Genomic DNA, 22,570 nt, shown 5'->3' with positions numbered 1-22,570 from the left:
GACTTATACTCCTCTTTGCGATTGTTAACGGGTGAAGCGCTGCAAGCTGCTCAGCACCTGAAATGTCGACTGCTTGAAGTAGGCAGCAGGATGGGAATAGAAAGAGTAGTAATTGGTAAGATATCAAAGTAATTAGTTCAAAAACTGAATTATAACCATTTCATTTAACTACGTTGGCATAATAGCTCTATTAAACGTGACACTAGTGTCGACTTTATGCGAGGATAGACTTACATCGCTTGCATGTAAACAAGTAAAACGCACTCGTCCTTTTCAATGTCGAATCGCCAACGGACGCAGTTTGTTGTCTTTCAGCAGCATGAGCGCTAACTCTAAGGTGTACTGCCTAATCCCTCTCCCATAACGTTAATGAGCATCTTTTTGCAAGTCTAATAGTACCAATTGACATTGAAGCTGTTGTGAGATGTGCATTATGGGCCGGCACGCTACCGAGGCATCAAAAATGTCTAATGCTAGATATGTACCATCTGCAATTTCAGGTGGTGGAACAGGCTTTATTGGAGCAGCACTAAGAAATGCCTTGAGTAAACTTGGTTACGATGTGATGATTGTGTCAAGGAAGCCTGGTGCCAATGTGCTAACGTGGGTATGTATAGCAAAATAATATTAAAAATAAATTCTTTAGTCGTAATCCTTGGCGGGAAACCATTTCACAAAATGATTAACTTGTATGCGCATGTGTCATTAGCCCTCATGACTCGCATTGAGTCGTTTCTTTGACTCTTTATTCTGCTGTATGAACGGTAGTTCCTGTGATGTTAAGCGTTCGATCCTGTACGATCGAACGACTGCCCGCATGCCAAATTAGATATATTGAATGCAGTTGTATGACATATGACCTTGATCAGTTTCAGCTCTCTTCAGTTAGCTTAAGCGCATTTTGGCGCACAAGTTCAACCACTCAATATAATTCAGCATTCTTAATCCTTTGTTTTTAACTATATTTCCTGCTAAATTATTGTTTTCTTGCATGGAAGTGTCAGGTGAACAAACTCAGCTTGCTAATTTGGCAGTGAATAAAACATATACTTCTCATGCCAATACAATATACATTAGCCTTATAAAATCACTTCTTGATATAATTTGACTTGTCACGTTCACGTCATGTGTAAGAATCTATCACAGTTGCTGATTATAGTTCTGTTTGTCTTTTTTTTTTTTTTTTTTTTTTAACTGCTCAAGCTTTTGTGGAACTGCTATATTGCTTACTAGTAAAGTGTTTGCTTTCTGCTTTGACGCTGCATCACTGAGGGGATTGGTTAATTCTCTTTCATTGCCAACTCCAGGCTGCTTTGAATTATTACTTTGGAGCACAGCATTACACCTTATGTATAAGAGACTATAAACATATTAATAAGAATGCAGTCTTGGTGACAATACTTACCAGCAGTGTTCTATTAAAAAAGTGATACACTATTGCGACTGTGGAGCATACTTTTTTTGTTTTGTTTAAAACCTTTGCCTAAAATGATTTTGTTATCTTCTCACAGACTGACCTGGCAGAAAAAGGCCTTCCCGAGTGTGCAGCTGTGTTCAGCTTAGCAGGGCAGAATGTCATGGATCCTATGCGAAGGCATGTCCATGTGATAATGAGTGTATCCACCTCGTGCACATTTTCTTCTGCTCCATTTTCTTTTGCAGTCCCACAAGTAGGAATAACTGTGAAGTTATGAATTTATCAGCTCCACACCATCTCACCCATTACATTCAGTGCTCTGAAACCTACGCATCTAATCAGCCAACCATGAACCTGCTACCTGTCTCGGGGGAGGAAGAAGGCGTGTTCGTTGTGCACTGCTGATCCACTCACGACCGTTTTATTCAACCGGTGTCACACACAGGAGGATTAGTAATGAATATTGAAGGAGCCTTTCTTCTGGTTCTTATTCCTGGTTGGTTCACCGAACCTGGTATAGCTTTTTCTGCATTACACGAAAGGGTCCGACAAGGCTACAGTTTTTGTGTCTCTCTTCTACTCTACTCATGTGGCTAAATGAGCTGTTGTCTTCCCTTCTTGATTTTTTTTGCACAGCGATCCAGAACTTAAAGGGGCCCTGCAGCAGTGGTTTCGGATCACCATATTTGCTCTAGATCTATTCTCAGCATGTTATAGAACACAAAGCAAAAAGAATTATAAAAATTGACCCACTCAAATGCAAGTTATTGGTCAGAGAAAATTCAAAATACAAGCAAAATAAGAGCTACCCTCCACTCGAATTTTCGTGGTTTTAAAGTGCACATTTCACTTTCCCATAACATCTTATGGTGCCACCCAATAGCGGCATGGCATTAACGGGAGTCGGCGCGCCAAGGTTGGCAAGCCTGCTCAGTCTGGTGATGGCGTTCCATGGCCTCCGTGATCAGCCGGTGCGCAGTTTAATCTCGGAGGCCATGGCATTGCATTTATGGTTGCAACAGCTCCAACGAGGCGGCCGTTGGCGCACCAAAGTGTTCAGCATGTGATGCGTCATTGTCGTAGTTGCAGCACCTAGTCCGTGGCTCTGAGATACTTAAAATGGTTGTAAAATGCAATGATGTAGCTTTTTCACAGTACTTGCAATATTTATTTATTTATTTATTTATTTATTTATTTATTTATTTATTTATTTATTTATTTGAACATACTGCTAGCCTCACATTTGAGGCTGTTGCAGGAAAGGGGCAGGATACATATTCAAGAGAATACGGTTTAAGTAGGCGCGGACATAGATAAGTTTAGGTGAACAGGGCAGTACATATTGTGCAAACTTAAATCGCACATTACATTTTTAACCAATCATCATAGCGGCACTCTCGTTCGTCACAGCCTGGCTGCGAAGTACACAAAAGCGCCGCATTGAGCCAATGACATCGGTGCCGTTCAACAAGCTTTCCCTGGCACATTGCAGGGCCCCTTTAGTTCACTATGCATTTCTGTGTGCCAAGTTTGGTTTGAGGTAGAGATTTTACTGGAAATACAAAAACGGAAAGGACACCTAGTGGCAGGTGCTAATTTAGTAGCAGGACAGTGTGGCCCGCTACCTCTGCTGTCTTGTGTGTCACACACTCTACCCTATCCCTTACAAGTAGCTCTTTCATAGCCTGATGCATGCTACACATTTGATTTCCATCATATGCTACTTTACAAAAGATGTGCATTGAGCAGGCTTGGCATGGATATCATCAGCGTTGTGAGACTATTTTAAGTCCACTGCAAGACGAAGGCCTCTTTTAGAGATCTCCATATTACATCTGTCTTGCATCAGTTGAACTGTTCCTACACCAGCAGATTTCTTCATTTCAACACTCCGTTTAATTTTCTGTTGCCGTATCTGCATCAGCTGCATATTCATGGGTGGCAGGTGATGTACCATGCCAATGCTTTGGAGATTAAAACGTGATAAAATGGGAACATGTAGAGACAGAAAAATGTTGGCAACCAGTAGAATGTTCACTTTCTTAGACATTTAGTTGGTTGCATCCTCTAAAAACTTAACACAGAAACTATCCGCATAAAAATGGGTCATTCCATGCCAAACACACCAGCTGAAAAATCTACCCTCTCCGATTTTCTTTTTTTAAATGTGGGTATTTATTAAGTCTAAAGAAATGTCCAAGAACAATTTTGTGCGCCTGAGTGCCATTTTAATTGTATTCTTATGAGCAAAATATTTTTGTAAAAGAAAATATCATCAAAAATTTATCTTAATTCACTGAAAGTAGAAGATTGTGCTTCACTGTGCACTCTCCTATGTAGGCCCCGGCCTTATTTTTAATATATTTATAATGTGCATAAAAAGCTCAATTTGTTGCATATTTAAGATTTTTAATAAAATCTTTACATTCATTTATAGTGGTTTGATTAACTATTCCTGGCAGTCCATCTTAACTGCAGCACACGCCTCAGGTTGGCAGGAAAAATATTATTCTCTGACCACGTTTTGCTCAGGAGGGTGTCCAAGTAATTGGCTAAATATTTTGACATGCAACAACCACAAAATAATGGATAAAAATGATCCCAAAGTTGCAAAAATCACCTTTGTATCACATTCTGAGCTGTAAATCCCACGTTGAGGTGGTCCACTTAATAATATGAAAGGTTGTGTGTTACATAGAAGAACACCCAATAATTTGTTTCAGAAAGTTTAATAGTAGTAATCTTCATTTTATCCAAGAAAAAAAAAAAATTCGGTACTTACTTCATCCGGCGCCATTGAGTAGCAGTGCATCTTCGCTGCAATACATGCCTCAGGGTAGCAGGAAACTTTATGCTCCGACCGTGTTTTGCTCAGGAGGGCTTTGCAGAAGTGCTTGAGGCTACCATGCCACTGTTTAGTATTTAGCCACCTCCAACTTCGGTGTCGAGTAATATAGGAATAAATTCAGTCAGGATTTGAAAGTTTATCTTTTTATAAGCGAACAACAAGCAAAATAGTTGCAGGAGCGAAAGTTATTATCAAGCAAGGAAAGGCCATTGTCATTATGGATTATGCAAAAACATTATCCTTAAATGTTCACGATGCTCGCAATTTTTTCATTGAATGAACGAACAGACCACCATCCATACAATAGTCGTCTGCTTCAGTTCTGATGAAAGCAGTGATGGCATCTCTGTTATGTAATCTGTCATCATTACAGACTGCCTAGGACATGCCACGGAATCTGTGTCAGCAATCCACGCTGAATTTCTTAAGATTTCCAAACAACAGTTTTCCGTCATTCGAAAACTATGCTACTCATCTGATGGAGTTTCTTCCCAATACAAAAATCGCAGGAATCGTTTAAACCTTTGCTATCACAAACATGAGTACAGTTTCTTTGCAGAATAGAACATTCTACTACTTCACACGGTAAAAGTGCTTGCAATGACGTTGGCGGGACTGTCAGGTGTTTATCGACTAAAGCAAGGCTTCAAAAGCCTTACATAGATGACATCACGACCTCCTACCAGCTCTTTGAATGTGCGAAAGAAAAAGTGAAAGAAAAATGGTCTTGCAAGTACTGAAACAGGTTGTAGAAAAAAAAAAATCTAACTAGTGCCACGCTTTAAAGGTGCTGTATCAGTCTCGGGTACACAACAGTTCGACCACTTTCATCTATTGCCACTATCTGTGATCTGTGCAGGGCTGACTTCCTAATCATCGACAGAGAAGGTGGCTAAATAAATGGTGGCAGAGCAGTCTCAAGCACTTCTGCAACCAGAGTGTCAAACTAGGAGTGTGTGAATATTCAAAACTTTCTAATGATGAAACGAATACTCCCCTACTCGATTCGATCCTCGAATTGAATAGTCGCAATTCGAAAACCTGAATATTTTTCTAATAGTTTTTCAATATTTCACGTCGTCGACTGTGCACGATAAAATATGAAATTGAAGCAAAAAATGCAATGACCCTTATACCTTGCTCAGTGGGGATAATGTACCAGTGCATTCTGTGGCTCAGGGAGCTGGGATTTTCTAGTAAAACCACAATTAATCACAATAAAATGTTTAGACGTGACATTCGGCAGTGGGTATTGTTTGATACTATTTATACATGCAGCACATGTGTCCTCCCGTCATAATATTAAAGCGTTTCAGTGCAACATACTTGATACAATAGTGGCACCATCTGCTACAACCATTTGAAATAGAGGAAATGTGCTTTTTTTTTTTTTTTCCGCTCACTTTGCCATCGCCGCAGATGATCTGCACTTTTAGTTTGGGCGCAAAGGTATACACAAATGTTATTTTGGGCCACAAGGCTGCCTTTCCAAACTTGATGTGATAATGCCTTACTGCATATGCTCAGAAGAGTGCTGAGTTTGCTGACAAACTGTTTAGTTACTAATTTCTAAGGCTCGCTTGGTGCTTTTAGAATAGAACATGCTTTTTAACATGCAGTGTAATGACAGAAACTTTCTAGTGTTGTGAATACCACAATGTGAATATTGTTTGATATTGCAAGTGAGAAGGCTGTATATTATTTGCAACCTATTAAAAAAATATTTGATTCGATGTGCTTTTGGCACTATTAGATTCGTATTTGATTGAGTCTCAAAAACTACTATTTGTACACCCCTAAGCCAAACTGGAACTTTTTTTGTTCTGGTTTTCATTCTCATTCACCCACCGAAAACTGTTCAGTTCTGGTTCAACTCCGAAGCAATAGTAATAATGGTTCAAACTGGCTTGAACTGGTTCAAGTTCATTTGCATATTTGAAGAATAACTACAGGAAAAGAGCATAAACTTGTTTTGTGCGAGAACTCAAGACTGCTGCTAAGCTGCATGGAAATATTACGATCGTTGTTCTTCAGGCCGCACATAGTTACGAAAGAAATATGCAGAACCAACACTAATGCTGGAACTGGAATCTATTAGGCGAAGCTTTAGAGGTGGAAAGAGAGAGAGTAGAATTTATTGAGGAAACGCAGAGTCGTCTAGCCTGCGAGTCTACTCAGAGGGAAAGGGAAGAGGAGAAAAATAGGGGAGTGAGAAGAAATTGATGATGAGAACAGACAGGATGCGATTACATACATGTTCATACCTGCAAAGCTGTGAACTTTAAAATTCGTAAAGATCCATCAGCCACGACCCCCCCTACTCCCCTCTTTTGGGGAGGGGGGGAGGGAGAAAGAAAGGATATTAGTCTTTCTTTCTTCTCCCCCCTTTTCTCAGTTTACTCTAAACATACCCCTTTCGTGGGATACATGTACACTTTATTAATAATGATTTACCTTTACACACAGCGCACAAGCAGCAACAAACTTGGCACAGCAAATACTCTTATTCGACACATTGTTTTGAGGCTAAAGGTGGCTTTTGCAGTGACTTTGCTGTTGCCAATTTTGCCTGCTGTAGGAAGTTGTCTGAATAAACATGCTTGAAGCAAGTATCTCTCTGGTCTCCTTTCACTATCAGAAGATTACGAAGGATATCTTTGGAGACCGATGAGCCAAAAGTTTTTGCAAACAGAATTTTTTGTAAAATTTGATGCAACATTCATAAAATGAACCCTAATTCATAAACTTTACGAAAAATTTGCAAGAGTTTTCAGGTATGCAAGTTCGTGTTTCAAGGGCCTGCTCACAGCCTTGACTCTAGGCCTGTATTGAGTAAAAAGTCTAAGAGAACCTTGATGGGCTCGCTTTGTTAATATTAGGTCTGGGAAAACCCAGTGACACTATTTGACACAACAGCTTGTTGTTAATTAGCACTAACAAAGAGGTCGCACCTGCTGTTCACAGTCGCACTGGGGACAAGTAACAAGTATGTGCTCAATTGTCTCTGGTACTTTGCATGCATCACAGTCTGGTGGGTCGGGACGCAATGCAAATATTGCCATGTAAATGCAATGCCTAGTCTACCCCCCTACACAATAGGTTGAAAACCATGCTAACAGTGATGCTACTTCTAAAATCACAGGAAAATGGTGTGTATTTACAAATAAGACAGCATAGTTGAGCCATAAGTGCAAGTAATGCTTGTATGAAAAGCACCAGGGAAGGTGGCCAACCTCGACTGAAAACCGCCGTTTTTATCTTTTCGGTTTCATGCTGGAGTGAAAAAAATGTTAACGTTCCAGTTCAATTTCAGTTCGAGCAAAGATAATGTTTTTTGTTTATCTCTAGTTTTCAGTTCAGTTTCAGATCAATAGGGTACCCTGTCTGCAACGCACCCCTGACAAAAACGCGGTCAGTGCATAAAGTTTCCCGCGACCCTGAGGTGTTTATTGCTGTGAAGATGTACTGCTAGTCAACGACACTGTGTGAAGTAGAGACGAAAGTTAAAAAATTTTCTGCCTAAAAAAATTACTTATATAAAACTGGGAAACAAATTGCTTGGTGTCCTTTCATATTCGTAAGTGGGCCACCTCAATGTGGAATTTACAGGTGAAAATGTGATACAAATGTAATTTTTGCATCTTTGGGCTAACTTTTCTCTAACATTTCATGGTTGCATGCCAAAATATTTTAGCATATTACATTGATGCAATACTGCCAGTTATAGTTAACAAATCAACTATGGTTAAATCACGCGATGAAGTTTTTATAAAAAAACCTCTAGTGTCGCATAAATTGACCTTTTTGCCCACATTATAAATATATTAAAAATAAAGTCAGGGTCTACAATTGAGAGTGCATAGTAAAGCATAATGTTTCCAAGTTATTGAGAGAAAATTTCCACTTTCATTGAATTATGGTTCATTTTTTGAATGATTTTTGTCTTGTACATGTTTTGCTCTGAAAGGTCAAATTGAAGTGGATGAAAATCCACGCAGATGAAAAATTTTTTTGACAAAGTATTTTGGGTATGCCTTTTTTTTAGACCCAGTAATGACCACAATTTTTTAATGGAAATCAGAGAGGGTTTAGTTTTCGGCTGATGTGTGTAGCGTGGAATGACCCAAATACCTGCAGAATTTCAAATAGCCATAGTCGGCTTTTTTGGTATCTGTGAACTCAAGTGATTAGCTTGTTCTCAAAAATTCATAGGGGTTAAAGTAATAATCGAGTAATCAGGAAGCTTATCTATCAGTTACCCAGCCCTAAATTTAAAGTCCTTCAGTAGCATTAGTGGCAATATCTCAAGCTTCACTGTGTGTCAAGACTAAAGTAGTGACAGTAATAAAGTATTTTTCGCTTCACATTCTCATCTGCAGCACTGCAAGCTTACTGACTAAATGTTTAATAATAAAACTCTTGCTGCAAACTAACCTGACATCTATTCATCCATAGGTGGACACCTGGTTTCCGGCAGAATGTCTATGCAAGCAGAGTCGAAACAACAAAAGCGCTGGCTGATGCTATCCAAAAAATGAAGAGCCCACCGAAAGCATTTGTCTCCATTTCAGGAGTTGGTAAGCCTGATTTTAATGCCTTTCCTAAAGCATTTGTAAAACAGGAACAGTTTCAGGTGGTTCTGACTCCTGTTACTAAGCGTGCAGGTGTCTTGTTGACATTAACCCCCGTATTCAGAAATGCATCTTAAATGGAAGCCCATGCTTGACTTGATCTAAATGACGCCTATGATGAACGCACTGAAGAAACACAATGAGCGTCCTGGGTACGTTCACGCCATGCGTCATTTATATCAAGTCAAGGATACGCTTCAAGTTAAGATGAATTTCTGAATACGGGGGTTAAATTATAACTTCCTACTTCAGTACAGTTGCATTTGCTTTTAAATTCACTTAACAGGGCCATGATATTCCTCACTGCTAATAAATTTCATATTTTTATGATATTCAGTCCAACAGTCATGGCCCATATGACTTTCTCGAAAAGCTGTGCACAACTTAACTGAGAACTGCCTATTTGCATGTCCATGGAAGTACACACACAAAAGCACGGACACGTAAACACTATCAGCTCCATTTTCTTATAAACACGTTTTATATGTATAAATTGGTTTCACCTGTATGGGAGGCACTTCTACACAGAGAAGCAGCCCACTTCAGGAGAAAAAAAAACATACAATATAACCTTAGCTGTTTGTGAAACCAGTGGTGGGTTTTCAGGATTATTCTGTGCCAAGTTTTTTTTTTCTTTCTTTTTGAACTTGTAAATATCATGCCAAGTTAGTTCATTTTTAATTGTTTGAGACAAAGACAAATATCTTGTTATTGTCAGAAATAAAGTTGTACAAAAGAGGAAATTTTGTTACAGATTCTGAATATGCTTTGCTATTGTAAAAGGTTTTATTCCAGAAAGAAAAAAAAAGACACAAAGGTAGTGTTCTGAATAATGATCATTTATTTGGTTGCCATTGGCAATTTGGCCTGGTTCCATTATGGTCCTGAGTTCATGCAGTGTGCATATTTTTATCTTTTGCTTCTGTGTTTTACATGCTGTCATTGTGAGAATAAAAAAAAAAAAATTGGTAATACACTCGAACCGCATTATAAAGAAGTTGAAGGGGGAGCCGAAATTATTTTGTTATTTCCGTTACTTCGTTTTATCCATTATTACAGTTTATTGCAATATATGCCCAATAGGGTGCATAATTGTAAACATGGAAAGAAGATGGCTTTGCAGCCCGCAGAACCGCTACACGGCCATGCATGCAATGAAATTTAAATAAAACAACAAAATAATCTTCGACTGTGCATCGCTCGACTTGGCATCTTACGCGACAGCCTTTAGAAAGCTGCCTTCTGTTCCATTGTGATGGTCTTTCGCACCCGCTTTGCACTTGGCTCGTCGCTGTCGAGCAACACGTGGCACACATCACAGCGCTCTGCTGTGTGATCAAGGAGCCTAGCGGACTTCGCCGCGCCATCTTGGCTCATGGCCTCCAAGACTGCACTGATGCCAATGTGGTCTCTGAGGCCACGCCCAGCTGCCAGCCCGCACGGCGCACCGCAGGGAGAGGGAAAAGTGAGTGTACAGCCTGGGCGTGACCACCGAGTTTGGGCCGAGGAGGTCTCTGAGGCCAGGCCCAGCTGTGGCTGCCTGCACCGCGCGCCGTAGAGGAAGATAGAAGAGAATGCACTAATTTTTCGCACCGCTGCGCGTAGCCGAGCAGCATGGCGCGACTTGCGCATACTTGCGCGTGACCCCCAAGATTGCGCCGGGGATAGTATCTCGGAGTCCACGCCCCGCTGCACCTGCCTGTGCGGCGCACTGCACAGAAGTGACTGCACGAAACTTTCGCACTGCCGTGCAGCCAGGCACATGCAAGAGAGAGGTCAGTGGAGAAATGCAATAGCGAGCCAATGCTTGTGCACAGGTGTGCAGCTATGCGCGGCTGTGAAAGTGTTGATCGACGACGTATTCGACGCGGCGACGCGAGAGCTTTGAATTGCCGCGGTGAACGAGTGCCAAACCCTGTGGAAAGCGATGTACTTGACCTGCAACGGTCAGGTATTTTTTTGGTTTCGGAGACGAATGTAGTTCGTTATATCCATTGGCAGGACAATTTCATTTCGTTAAAACGAGGTTTTAAATACATGGATCTCTATGAGAATTTCAAGGGGACTTTCATTTACTTCGATCGTTATATCCCGTTTCATTATAACGAGGTTCGAGTGTAGTTACATCACTATAGAATTTACATATATATTTATGGGTGCATAAGAGTGGCTTGTTGGGTGAGTTTGTACATGGTACTTGGTAAGGGTATGCCAGCAAAGGGAAAGGATAACTAGGAAATATTGTAAGGCAAGACACAGAGACAGGAGCAGGAATGGTGCTGGTGCAATCCTGTTCTTTTTTCTGTGTGTTGCCTCATGATTCTTTCTAGTTGACCTTTCCGTTTGCTGGTATACCCTTACCAAGTTATGGGTGGTTAAACATTACAGAACTTCACAGATGAAAATGTTGCGTTTTCTGTGGTTCAAGCACTTTATTTTATGTTGTTTATTTTTGGGGGGTGATTACGAGATGAAAAATAATATTGTCGATGGCACAGGATGGGTAATGCTGTGCACAGATTTATTTTTACACAGTACATCAGCTCTCTTTAGAAAGACACTAAAGGCAAACATTAAGTCATCGTGGACTGTTAAAATACCATTCCAGAAACCTCGCAGCGCTTGTTTCTTGAAGAGAAAAGACTTAGTTTAAGAGAAAATCACGTCTGAAGGGTCCGCATACCTCTAGCACAAATAAACTTGCCCACCCTCGAGCAGGCAGTTGACACGTTGGATACGCAATAACCACCTTTTACTGTCGTCAGTAAGTAAAATGGTGCCTGACTGATGGCAATTGTTTTTTTGCGAAAAATACAGAAAAGCGGGCAGAAACCGAGTCAAGACAGCTTTGGCTTTGCCACTGCAGCTGCTCTTGGTCAAGTGGCGTGGGCCGTTCGGGCATCATGCGACATCACATAGATGTGGCATTCTCTTCTACTTGCAGTTTGTGAGAGTTTTGCGAGCGAGCAAAGCCAGCGCAGCACTGCACAATAACAAAACTACTGAAACACTAAAGCACAGGGGGGGGGGGGGGGGCACAGAGTTAAGCGAAAATGAAACCTTTCTACTGCCCATGTCGTTGTCAAGGGTGACGTCAAAAAGTTCTTTTTTAAAGCATCAAATAGAAGTAAACAAGTAGCATTTTATTCTGTCTTATAATGTAATGCAATTATCATTCGATTATGAGTGGTTGAGTAATAGTGACAGAATTATAATGAGGAGTTTCTATGTCATCGAGCTAATACTTGAATCTCTCAGGGGAGTCTCAAATCGTGTTCCACATTTACCTCAGCTTCTCGCTTACTGAAGCGGACCCTTCTCAATAATGTTGATGTGTTAGAAATTCACTTAAGCTTGACTTAATATTTGCCTTTGGTGTCCCTTTAAAGCTTGCTCCCCCCACTTAGGTAACACACTCAGTATGTCCAATGCATTGTTCACTCCAGTGTTTACTGCATAGCTAGTGTTGAAGTGAAAGCAAACATAAAATAATACTACGCTGGTAGACTGCTCTTTTGTTGCTCTCCCAATGATTCTTTGTTGGAAAAAGATGGCTGATTAATGGCTGAGACCACAGCATAAGGTGAAACTTTCCTGAAAAAATCTACAGAAGGTGCCATAGTCACGTTTATTTTATTTTTGAAGAAAGCTTGTTTTTCTGGTGTTCAGCAGTTAACTAGCTTTTGCCTGTCATTGCCTAAATTTTTTATGTCAAAGGCAGCTGCTTTGGGAATTAAACGGTGGTGTAGCCATCCATCTTTTATTTTATTTTCTGTAATACCAAGCATCTACTCTTGGTTTAAAGTGACCCGCTGGCATGACATGGTCACAGATTTTTAGCAAAATAAAACAACGAAAAGGGAGGACCCAATATGAGTACCAACATTCGACAAATGGATTATTCAAAAATGAACAGGCATTTGTACATTGACAGCACTCATTTTTTTGTGTGGCCTCTCTGTCTGTCCTCGTTTCATCGATCAAGACCTGTGACCAGTAGTCTTAGGTGGGTACTTTACAAATCTAACTTGACTAAGAATTCTGCTTCCGTTTCTGTGTGAATATTATTGCTTACAAGAACAGCCTTAAAAGCCGCTATTGCACTACCTTAATATGAAAGTGTAGCTGCAATACGGTTATGCTACCATCACCTTGAAAGGTGAAGCCAAGTTCATATTGTATAGTGGGTCACTGTTAACTGCTAAGGTGTTCTCCTGAGTGCAAGACTTCAGATTCTGCCCCTTGTCTTAGCAACCACATTTAAATGGGAACAAAATATAAGAACATGCGCATTCAGAGAGCTTGGGACATAGTATTTCATAAGTAAAATAGAGCCCTCGACTGGGACATCCTTTACAACAAATGTTGTTGCTTTAGAGGGACACTAAACAGAAAAATGATTTCACCGATATTAGTAAAGTACCCTTCTACTATACAAAAAACACCGCTGTTATAGCGAGAAGATGCTTGGTAAGCTAGAATAGGTGCAAAAAGAAAAGACAGGTGGCATTGCCACTTGAAGTTCCCACACTAGCTCGCTTTGACATCATAGATTTTGATGGTGTATGCTAGGGCCTCGTTAGTTTTTAACAGTGAAAATGGACAACATTGTGTTCTAAAGGAGCTAAAGGCTGAACACGGCTAGCTTTGGGAAATTTTACTGAGCCAACGCGGCTCAAATACAAAAAAATATCTTGAAATTCGTGACGTCACACTGACGTACTGGCATTGGGGTTTCAGTGCAGAATTGAGGAAAGGGAACTTTGACCTTCATTTTCTCTTCAAATAATCAACCTATTATCGCAAGATTAATGAGAATAGCTCAGACCTCAATTGTCATTAATCTTGCGATAATAGGTTGATCAGACTTAGCTGACTTGGAACATATGCTCTGGCGGTGCCCCGCGTTACACGACGGCAATGATGTCACGTCGACCAAATGGGAGGCTGCCCTAAGCAGCCCCGATCTTGAAGTACAGCTATGGGCTGTCCATCGGGCCCGTGACGCAGCAGAGGAGGCTCGGCCTTTCTGTACCGACGTGGGAGCGGCCCGCTACGTGCTGACGCGCGTTTCGAGGGACCCTAATAAATTTTTACCATACCATACCATACCAATGAGAATTGAGGTCTTAAATAATACTTCATCAGTCTAAAACTGATTAAGTGTTGCTCTTTAGTGACCCTTTAAGGTGTAAAACCGAAAGTATTCCCATTACAAAAAAATAAACACAGCCTAAAATGTGTTTTATTGGCTGAACATTGTAAAACGGTAGTGAGACATTATTTTGTTAGAGCTATTTTGTGAAAATAAATTTTTGTATTCATGCTTATATAAGTACAGCCAACCAGACAAAGTTTACGGACCACGGAATCTCAGAAAACGTCAATTTCCGAGCAGCCTCACAACGCAGCCTAGTACAGTGGAATCTCGTTGATACGATTCTGTGTAATACGTTTTTCAGGATTATGTGCTTTTTTTTTTTCCCCCTTTTCCCGGCCAACACTACATAGAGGCAGTGTATTTTCATATAGTTGATGTGATCGCTTTTTCACCTGAAATTGGATATTACGACTGTAAACTGGTATTTCTGAAACTCGTACCTTTATATTCAAGTGTACTAAATTAAATTACATTCCAATGACCCACGAACAACGTGTTGAGGGCCGGCCACACTAGCGAAAAAGCGCGTGCTGCGCGCCGGCGGCGGCAAAATGCGCGCCACAAAATCTGCCGCGAAGCAGGTTAATCATGCCGTTGGAGGGATCGGTCTTGAACTAATTTAAATTGCAGCGCGCCGCAAGCCGCGTGCGAAGGAGACCAGTGAGAGCTGCCCCTTCACTGACGTACGCGCGGGAAACTGGTTGTCATGCGGACCCGCCCGACCGCACATCTGGTGTCAGCCGGACCGCTTGTTTCGTAGTACATGTATCGTCTGCTCGCATCAGCATTCGCTCGCGCTAGTTTTGGTTGGCTTTTCAGGCGAGATTTTTACGCGGTCACCTGACTGAAAGAAACGCCTGCCTTCGTCTGACAGTAGTATCGCTCTTTGTGTCACGCTGCTCTTGATTCCTTTGTTTTTTCTCGCTCTCGTACTACCGCCTTCATCTCGGAGTTCTTGGCCTCATGATGCTGTGATCTCCGTGACTATGTCAAGGAAATCAGGCTTTAACTTCAAAAAGAATTTGTTTACGGACATTGAAAAAAAAAAAAAGAAAGTTCAGTGAAAACTGACAAGCTATTTTAAGGTTGCTGAATAAAAGTGTGTTGGCTGCGGTTCGTTTGATGCTGCTCCGCATAACACGCGCGTTATGCGAAGCAGTATCACTTGACGTCACAGGAAGCTTTGTTAGCGAGTTTGTCACCAAGTAAGCCTGTTTTCTTACTATTTGCGCTTGCTTTTTTGATAATACGATTTTTGGATGATACGTTTTATTTTTCATTTCCCGCGAGGATCGTATCAATGAGATTCGTCTGTATTCGCATTTACAGCTTCTGCTTGGTTTTACTGACTACTATTGCAGGCTACTCGGAAATTGGACGTTTTCCGAGATCCAGTGGTCCATAAACTTTTTTGGTTGACGGTACACCTGCAGCAGCTCCAATATTATTCTGTCTGCTGTGTTATTGTATATAGTGCCACCTTAAATTTCCTTCAGATAGCAGTGCTTACAAGGTGTTCTGGGACTGCCACAAAGTGCAGGCTACTACAAGCCAGACCCTGTGAAGGAGTACACTGAGGAGAGTCCTGGTGGCGACCACGACTTTCTTGCCAAACTCTGCACAAAGTGGGAAGCAGCCGCTAAACTCCCACCTGAAGTCAAGTGCCGAACTGTCACTGTGCGGTCAGGTATCACTTGCATCTTTTTTTTTTTTTTTTAATAGAAAAGTTAATTGCTTTACTGTTGAAGTGGTTTCAAAGAGAGAAGAATAAGGGTAACTGATGGGCTCAATTTTTTTGTTAGTTACAGCCATATGAAGCAAACAGACAATGAAGTCAGGAATGAAGCATAGGGGAAATTGACTTAGTTTTTAATTACGTTGTAGAAATAATAAGGAAAAGGGAAATGAAATTGGTCAAAAATACAACCTGCTATAGGTGGGAGCCTAACCAACACCTTCCACATCACAAATGCAGTGCTTTCCACACATTACGCATGCAGACAGCTGTCCTCCTGTCAACTTTCTTGGGTATTGCTGCATATGTACAAGATTAGCCTTGGGAGTGCCAGCCAGCATCACTCACAGCCATGACGGCAGATGTGGAGCATCCTATCAGCGTCACATAGCACATGAACTTAGGAGCAGGCAAATGGTGTGCACCTGTGGTTGAATGTTCCTCATCTATCGCTGTGGTCGTGAGTGGTGCTCTGGCTAACACTCCAATGGCTAATCTCATTGGTGTAGCCAGAGAGGGGGTTTAGGGGGTCAAAACACCCCCTCTAAATTTTCTGACGAACCCCCCCCCCCCCTTTGTTTTCCCACAGAACAGGAAAGTGGGCTGTTTTGACTCGGAAAGAGTGACATGGATAAAAGGGAAAGTTTGAACGTGAAAGCAAGTCGAGGGCTGGTGGCGGTCTGAGGGCGGGGGGTGAAGAGGCGATCTCTTCTCCCATGCACACACAGAAAACATCTTTGCCGTCACACCAAGAACAAATAGGTGAAAGGTGTGATTACGCACCCGGATACACATCTGCGTCAGTTCGTGTCTAATAGTGGAAAAAGTGACTACATTTGCGGTTGTTGGAAGAAGGAGAGAAATTTGCTGTCGGGGGGGGGGGGGGGGGCACTGGCGGTGGCTGACACCTGAACATTGGCCAGCAAAGGGGGTGGTGCAATGAAGGGGGAACAGAATAGAATAAAGCACAGTGTGGGGAGCATAAAAAGTAAAAAGGGCCTATTTCCAATAATTACAGTATTGATAATGGTAAATATTAAGCCAATTTACTTAGACATTTCACTCCCATGCAGGGGACACACTGGCTAGTGGGCATGAATAGGGCGAGCAGACAAGAGAGCCCATTTCAAGAGGTACAAGCAGGCAGGCCATTGTATCTAGTAAGACTCCAGAAATATTCGGGAACCTCAGCTTTGTTCACGGTTGATGGTGAGGCGTTTTCGAAGTGAACACACAAGTTCATCCCTGTCGCTGCTCCTCCCAGGTGTGTATGCCTGTAATAGACACAAAGTGATTCCGGGAGTGGAGAGAGAAAAACTTTATTGAAGAGAAATCGACAACGATGTAAAAAGCTGTCTGAAGCAACCGCACATTCTTCTATGTGGAAAGAATGATGACCTTATCATTCTCTGGAAAACGTTGAGCTTTTGTTTTGTGCCTGTCACCAGTTACGCACACAAAGTGCACCACTGATGAAATCCACCGTGGATAAGAGATGTGCAGTCCGACCTTGCTGCTTGCAGAAAAATGTGCTGCTTGCAAGGATATTTGAGGCATGGACAGAGAGGCAAAAAAAAAAAATGTTCAGCTGTAATCCCCTCACCCATGAATGCAATGTTTACGACCACTACATTTAGAATCGCAGTGTTTAGTGCACCACTTTTAGTTGGTACACGTTGTTAAGAATGAAAATAGCGCAAGAAATGAGACAACGAAGAAAGACAGACAGAATGCTGATTTCCGCACGGCAAAATATATGAAGGACGGTGGTTCAAGGTCAGGGAAGCTAACAAACAGCCAACAACAAACAAATGGGAGGGGAGGCAAGTGAACGGCTGCGACGTCCATGCAGCGGCAGCCCCTTGCAAAGTTAAACAGAAATATAGGAATATTAGGGGCCATCCCGCCGTTCAACAACCAGGTGAATGTTGAAGAGCACGACATTGACTGACGGAAAATAGTTGAGGTGGTGTGAATGATAGGAGAAAGCGGGGCACATAAATAGCGCCAAGAACGAAGGTGGTGAAAAATTAGGGACATAGGAAAAGCGCCTTGTCACTGCTCGATTCCTTGACATCAGACGGCCATGGCCAGTTGCCTAGCTGCGTTTCACCTACCTCGTTATAACACGTGCTGCTTGCTTCTGAGAGCCCATCCTAACATCAGAACAGCCGGGTGTCAGGACACAGAACAATTTCAGATCTCTCGGAGCTGAAATTGTTCAATAATTTTGACAAAAGTTTTTAACGCAGAAAGCAACCCTGCTTTGGACTATCTGCCTCATCGATTCCGGAGTGTGATAAAATAGTGATATGTGTTGCGTGATAAGGACCACAGTACCATGATTGAAAATTCCCTCCAAACGTCTGTTCAACCAAGCCGGACAGCAGGTCACTGAAAGTGAGTGACTTGCATATCATACTATTGAACTCTTGCGCAGTTTTGTTCCTGTATTTCAAATGTAGAAGAATATAGCATGGACTCAACGCAGGAAGTGTGATTAAGTAATAGGAGACTTGTAAAACAGCATTTGCCCCCTTCCATACGTAGCTGTGGCCGAACCACTTACTAGAAGATCTGGTTGGAAAACAACGCTTATCACCACTGTTACCTGGGCTGCTAACAGGTCTCTTTTAAATTTTACTCTTTGCCTTTCTTTCCAGCGCTTGTCTTTCCCCTTACTTTTCCTGCCTCAAGTAATTATTGAAGGAAACGTTTTGCCAGTCCTTTTTCTGTTCATGAAAAACAGATAAACGGCAGATTTTTATAGACAGACAGACAATGAACTTTATAAAGATTTTTTATAGTGCGCCTGCACTTACGATTTGCAAAAACCGAAGTTTGCTGTCTTGCCCGGCGGACAACGCAAGGACGACAAAAGAATGAAGACAGTGGAACGATGATGAGGGCTTGACAACGAAGGAATGTTCACAATGGAATGAAGGTGACGAAAGGACGGCGACGGAAATGATAACGGAAGGACTAGAACGGCATGCAACAATGGCATGTTTGTGTTGGAGCTCTCATTGGCACTTGCGTACATCAGCTGCCACTCCAGGTCACCTCTGTTCGCACTATTTCCAGTGCCGGTTTGTACTATGCCTGGTATCTAATATTCTTGCAGGACACCACCTTTGTGTGTGTGTGTGTGTGTGTGTGTGTATATATATATATATATATATATCTGCCAAGATACCAACTGACCCAGCAGCAGCTACGCCAAACCCAGGAGAGTAGGCCAAGAAAGCTTCACTCAAAAAAAAAGGGAGCAAGCAAAATGTGTTTTCTTTGACAGCAGCTGGCCAAAAATGACAGCAGGAAAAGAGGTGCTGGCACTTTTCCAGTGATGTGACTAAGATACTGGAGGGGCCTTAAAGGTAAACTGCCATTAAATTTCGCTCTGGGGATATTGTTATAAATCATTAGTACAGTTTAAGGTCAAAGCAATCTTTTCAAAGCTACAGTGCCACTAATCATCCAATTTTTTAATTAACAGCCTTTAGATAGCATCTTAGCACCCGATGCATGCACCTGGTGGATAGCGGATCCGACACAGATCTCAGGACATGGCCTCCATGATTTTCAGCTTGCCGCGGGCACCACCAAATCTTGGAGGCGCCGCACTGGTTCTAAACATTCTGGGTTGTATGTCATTTATCAGCAGTAATGCTGGTGCTTTTCCCGAGCTTTTAATGAAGCATCAACGTCTAGTTTAAATGTAATATCTTGCATGGAGACTTCTCTATGTCTACACTGTTTCAAACTAGGCTTTTTACGCTTTCCAAAATTTTGTTGCAGTTGCCCTTTAATGATGGTATTAGCATCTGCATTTGCCATTCACTTTAACATTGTCTTCTTGAATACCAAGTAACCGAACACCATGTGTAGTAATGATATCTTTCTCCTTCATACATTACCTTCTCTGTGATTGGCTGCAAAAATGTGAATTTCCTTGTATCACGTTGCACATTGTACATATATGAGATAGTTGCATATGTGGACTATGTCTTTCGTTTTGTGTAATGTTCATTTTTCTAATGAACATGAATGTGGTTAAGGAGTACGTGAATATGATATTCAATACAAATTGACCAGCTTTTGCTAGTATTTGATTTATGTTCTATATGAGAATATGATATTTAATAGTATTATTGAATTTATGATTTGGCTGAAGTCTAGTAGTGCGAGTAGAACCCTCACGACACACAGCACAAACATCCATGGAAACAATGACTACACAGTGGTAGCTTCATATGTTTGCTGCTTGCTTTTAAGGTATCGCAACCAAGAATAAGGCTCAGCTAATTCGATGCCTCAGGAGAGATCATAACTTCACATAGGAACCGTTTGCTAGGTGACCATATGAAAAAATAAATACCTTGAATTGTAACTTCCATCCCCCTCACAAGAGATGCCTCGATTTTAGGCTGCTGCCTGCAAATGTGATAGATGCCATCACATTGCACTGCAATTTTTACATTGGCGTGTTTACTTTTTTTCTCTCTTTCCTTTGCATTCCCCTCCTCACAAATATGACCAGCTACATTTAAAACGCAATTTCCTATGCCCTCCTTGGCAGCAGCAACTGTTAACATTTTTTGGTAGCTATTTCAGAAGTGGTGTGTCAATCTCAGCTGAGTTAATATTTTTTCTTAAGTACCTTTTAATGACACATTCATGGAAATACGTGAGCAGGCTTTCAGTGCATGCTGGTGGGCAGCGGTAAAATGGCAAACTGTGTGCTCGCAGGTGTGGTGCTTGGCTCCAATGGGGGCATGGTCCAGCAGCTCTACTGGCCGTTCTTCTTGGGCCTGGGTGGGCCAGTGGCAAGTGGTACCCAGTTCATGCCTTGGGTCCACATCAGTGATATTGTTGGCATCCTCATTCATGCCATGAGCAAGGAAGGCCTCACAGGTGTTCTCAATGGGGTTGCTCCACAAATCGTTACCAATGCGGAATTCACCAAGGAGTTTGCGCGTGCCATGTGGCGGCCAGCGTTGTTCCCACTGCCAAAATTTGTGCTTGATCTGGCCTTTAGCCCTGAAAGAGCCACTATGATGACAGAAGGGCAGAAAGTGATTCCAAAACGTACACTTGAGTCCGGCTACAAGTACAAGTTTCCTGATATGCAGTCTGCTTGCAAAGATGTACTTGAGCGCAAGTGAGGCAGCTCTCGTACATAGTTTTCAAGCCAAGCTCATTTTTTTACTCTTTGGCTTGCAGCGAGTCTTCAATAAAGTTTAATGTTTTCATGGGATTGCATTTGCGTCTTGTGGAGTTCTTTTTAAAATAAGTTTATCTCTTTCAGTGGGTTCCACTGTTATTCCAATTACGTAATGTAGACATTGTGGAAAACCAAAAATCCAAAGGTGACCAAAGATTGCTGATTGGAAAGTGGTCATTGACCTTGGTATTCAAGTTTGTCCAGGCTGAATAAAGTGGCTGGCTTTGTGGGTAGACTAAACAGATGAACAGGCTATTGAACTTTAACAGACGGAAGTCTCACCAAATGGTACACTGCAAGAATAATTTAGTGCTTTCAATTGCAAAATGAACCACCAAAGAGCTAAAAATTTTAGATGTTGATTGATGGGGTCTCGTCTCCTATGCAAGAGCTTCAGAGGAAAAGGAGCGCCAAAAACGAGGTGATGTGCTAAATCAGATGACTAGTTCAGAACATGCTGATGTGGCATAAAGAAATGACAATGCAAAGGGCCTAAATAGACAAGGGCATAAGATGATAATATTCCAATTGTGATAAACTTTTATGGGATAAGCTCAACTGAAATTACTGATAATTAACTTATACTGACACATTCAGATGATCGATATACTTCTTCCATTTGCACACAATGCATATCATTTCAAGTTTAAGCATACTTTTATATGAATATATTTTTCAGTAATGCTGTACATTACTCCTTTGAAGCTTCTTTGCTACGACACATATGTGGATGTAGTTTGGGGGGACACTGCTATTGAAATAATGCTCGCCATTTTTTTAATCAGTATCAATGAAACTTTGCAGTGTTAAGATTTTCGTGCTGATTTCAAATATGTAATTAATTTTGCTGTAGGTCTGTTATTTCCTAGGATAATTAACATTTCACTTTCATTGTTTAAGGCCACAATGGAAAATAAATGGCACAATAAAAAATTATTTTTAATATTAATATTAAATTTTTTATATTAAAAAAAATTTAATTCTGACCATTAACAGATATTTTACAGCCAATTGAATATGAGACCACAAAATGTGGCAGCCATGTGGCAGAAAACTTAGCAAAATAATTTTCAATATTAAAACACAAAAAATTAGCTTTACCCGCTGTGGTTGCTTAGTGGTTATGGTGTTGGCCTGTGTTATGATTCACTTTGAGCGGCCATGCCCAAAACATGTGCAAACGCATGGGAAATGGCGTGCCTAACGATCTCGCTCGTCAACATGAACAGACATGTCCATCGCGTGGGTCCGAGGAATGTGTTAATCCTGCCGTGCCGCCTTGCGACCAGCTCACCCCCACTGGGGATGTTCACCCCGCTGCTGTCACCCACCCTCACTACTTCGTCTGGTTTTCTGTCCTGCAGTGGGGGCAGGAGAGGGGGAGAGTGCCCGGATGGTGGAGGGTATAAGAAAGCCAGCAAGCAGCCACGTGGCGAACACTTTTGCTTTGCCCTATAGTGTGCAGGAGCATGCACACTGAACGTTTCTTGTATGTTTTCTTTGGAGCACACCGCTCACCCGTAACCATGTATTAAAACTGTGTTATTTGTTCTT

At 41.6% G+C, this 22,570-nt stretch overlaps 1 protein-coding gene and 1 long non-coding RNA gene across 5 annotated transcripts in view; both read left to right on the top strand.

Moving 5' to 3' along the window:
• The window catches only part of LOC125940209 (uncharacterized), a 174,443-nt gene that overhangs the window by 18,974 nt on the left and 132,899 nt on the right, over positions 1-22,570 (top strand). The gene's annotated exons all lie outside the window — the stretch shown is intronic.
• Positions 15-21,049, top strand: LOC119436179 (epimerase family protein SDR39U1-like). Of its 4 annotated transcripts, none has more exons than XM_037702947.2 (6): positions 15-115; positions 501-607; positions 1,512-1,594; positions 8,721-8,842; positions 15,598-15,744; positions 20,542-21,049. In XM_037702947.2, the coding sequence occupies exons 1-6, from the start codon at positions 91-93 to the stop codon at positions 20,955-20,957; spliced, it is 900 nt and encodes a 299-aa protein (XP_037558875.1). In that variant the 5' UTR covers positions 15-90; the 3' UTR covers positions 20,958-21,049. The 4 variants fall into 4 exon arrangements, with proteins under 4 accessions (XP_037558875.1, XP_049511959.1, XP_037558874.1 ...); XM_049656002.1 differs by lacking the exon at positions 15-115 and adding an exon at positions 277-337; XM_037702946.2 differs by lacking the exon at positions 15-115 and having other exon boundaries at positions 419-607.

This window comes from Dermacentor silvarum, chromosome 1, assembly GCF_013339745.2.
Source record: "Dermacentor silvarum isolate Dsil-2018 chromosome 1, BIME_Dsil_1.4, whole genome shotgun sequence".
Classification (NCBI taxonomy): domain Eukaryota; kingdom Metazoa; phylum Arthropoda; class Arachnida; order Ixodida; family Ixodidae; genus Dermacentor; species Dermacentor silvarum.
This window is presented reverse-complemented; position numbering and strand designations above follow the sequence as displayed.

What these genes read in the sequence shown, in the direction of transcription:
- LOC119436179 (XM_037702946.2), top strand. Translation starts at nt 425, where the DNA reads ATGTGCATTATGGGCCGGCACGCTACCGAGGCATCAAAAATGTCTAAT. An exon ending in GTGCCAATGTGCTAACGTGG is followed by an intron (nt 608 to 1,511) that starts GTATGTATAGCA and finishes ATCTTCTCACAG; the next exon opens with ACTGACCTGGCAGAAAAAGG. An exon ending in GTCATGGATCCTATGCGAAG is followed by an intron (nt 1,595 to 8,720) that starts GCATGTCCATGT and finishes ATTCATCCATAG; the next exon opens with GTGGACACCTGGTTTCCGGC.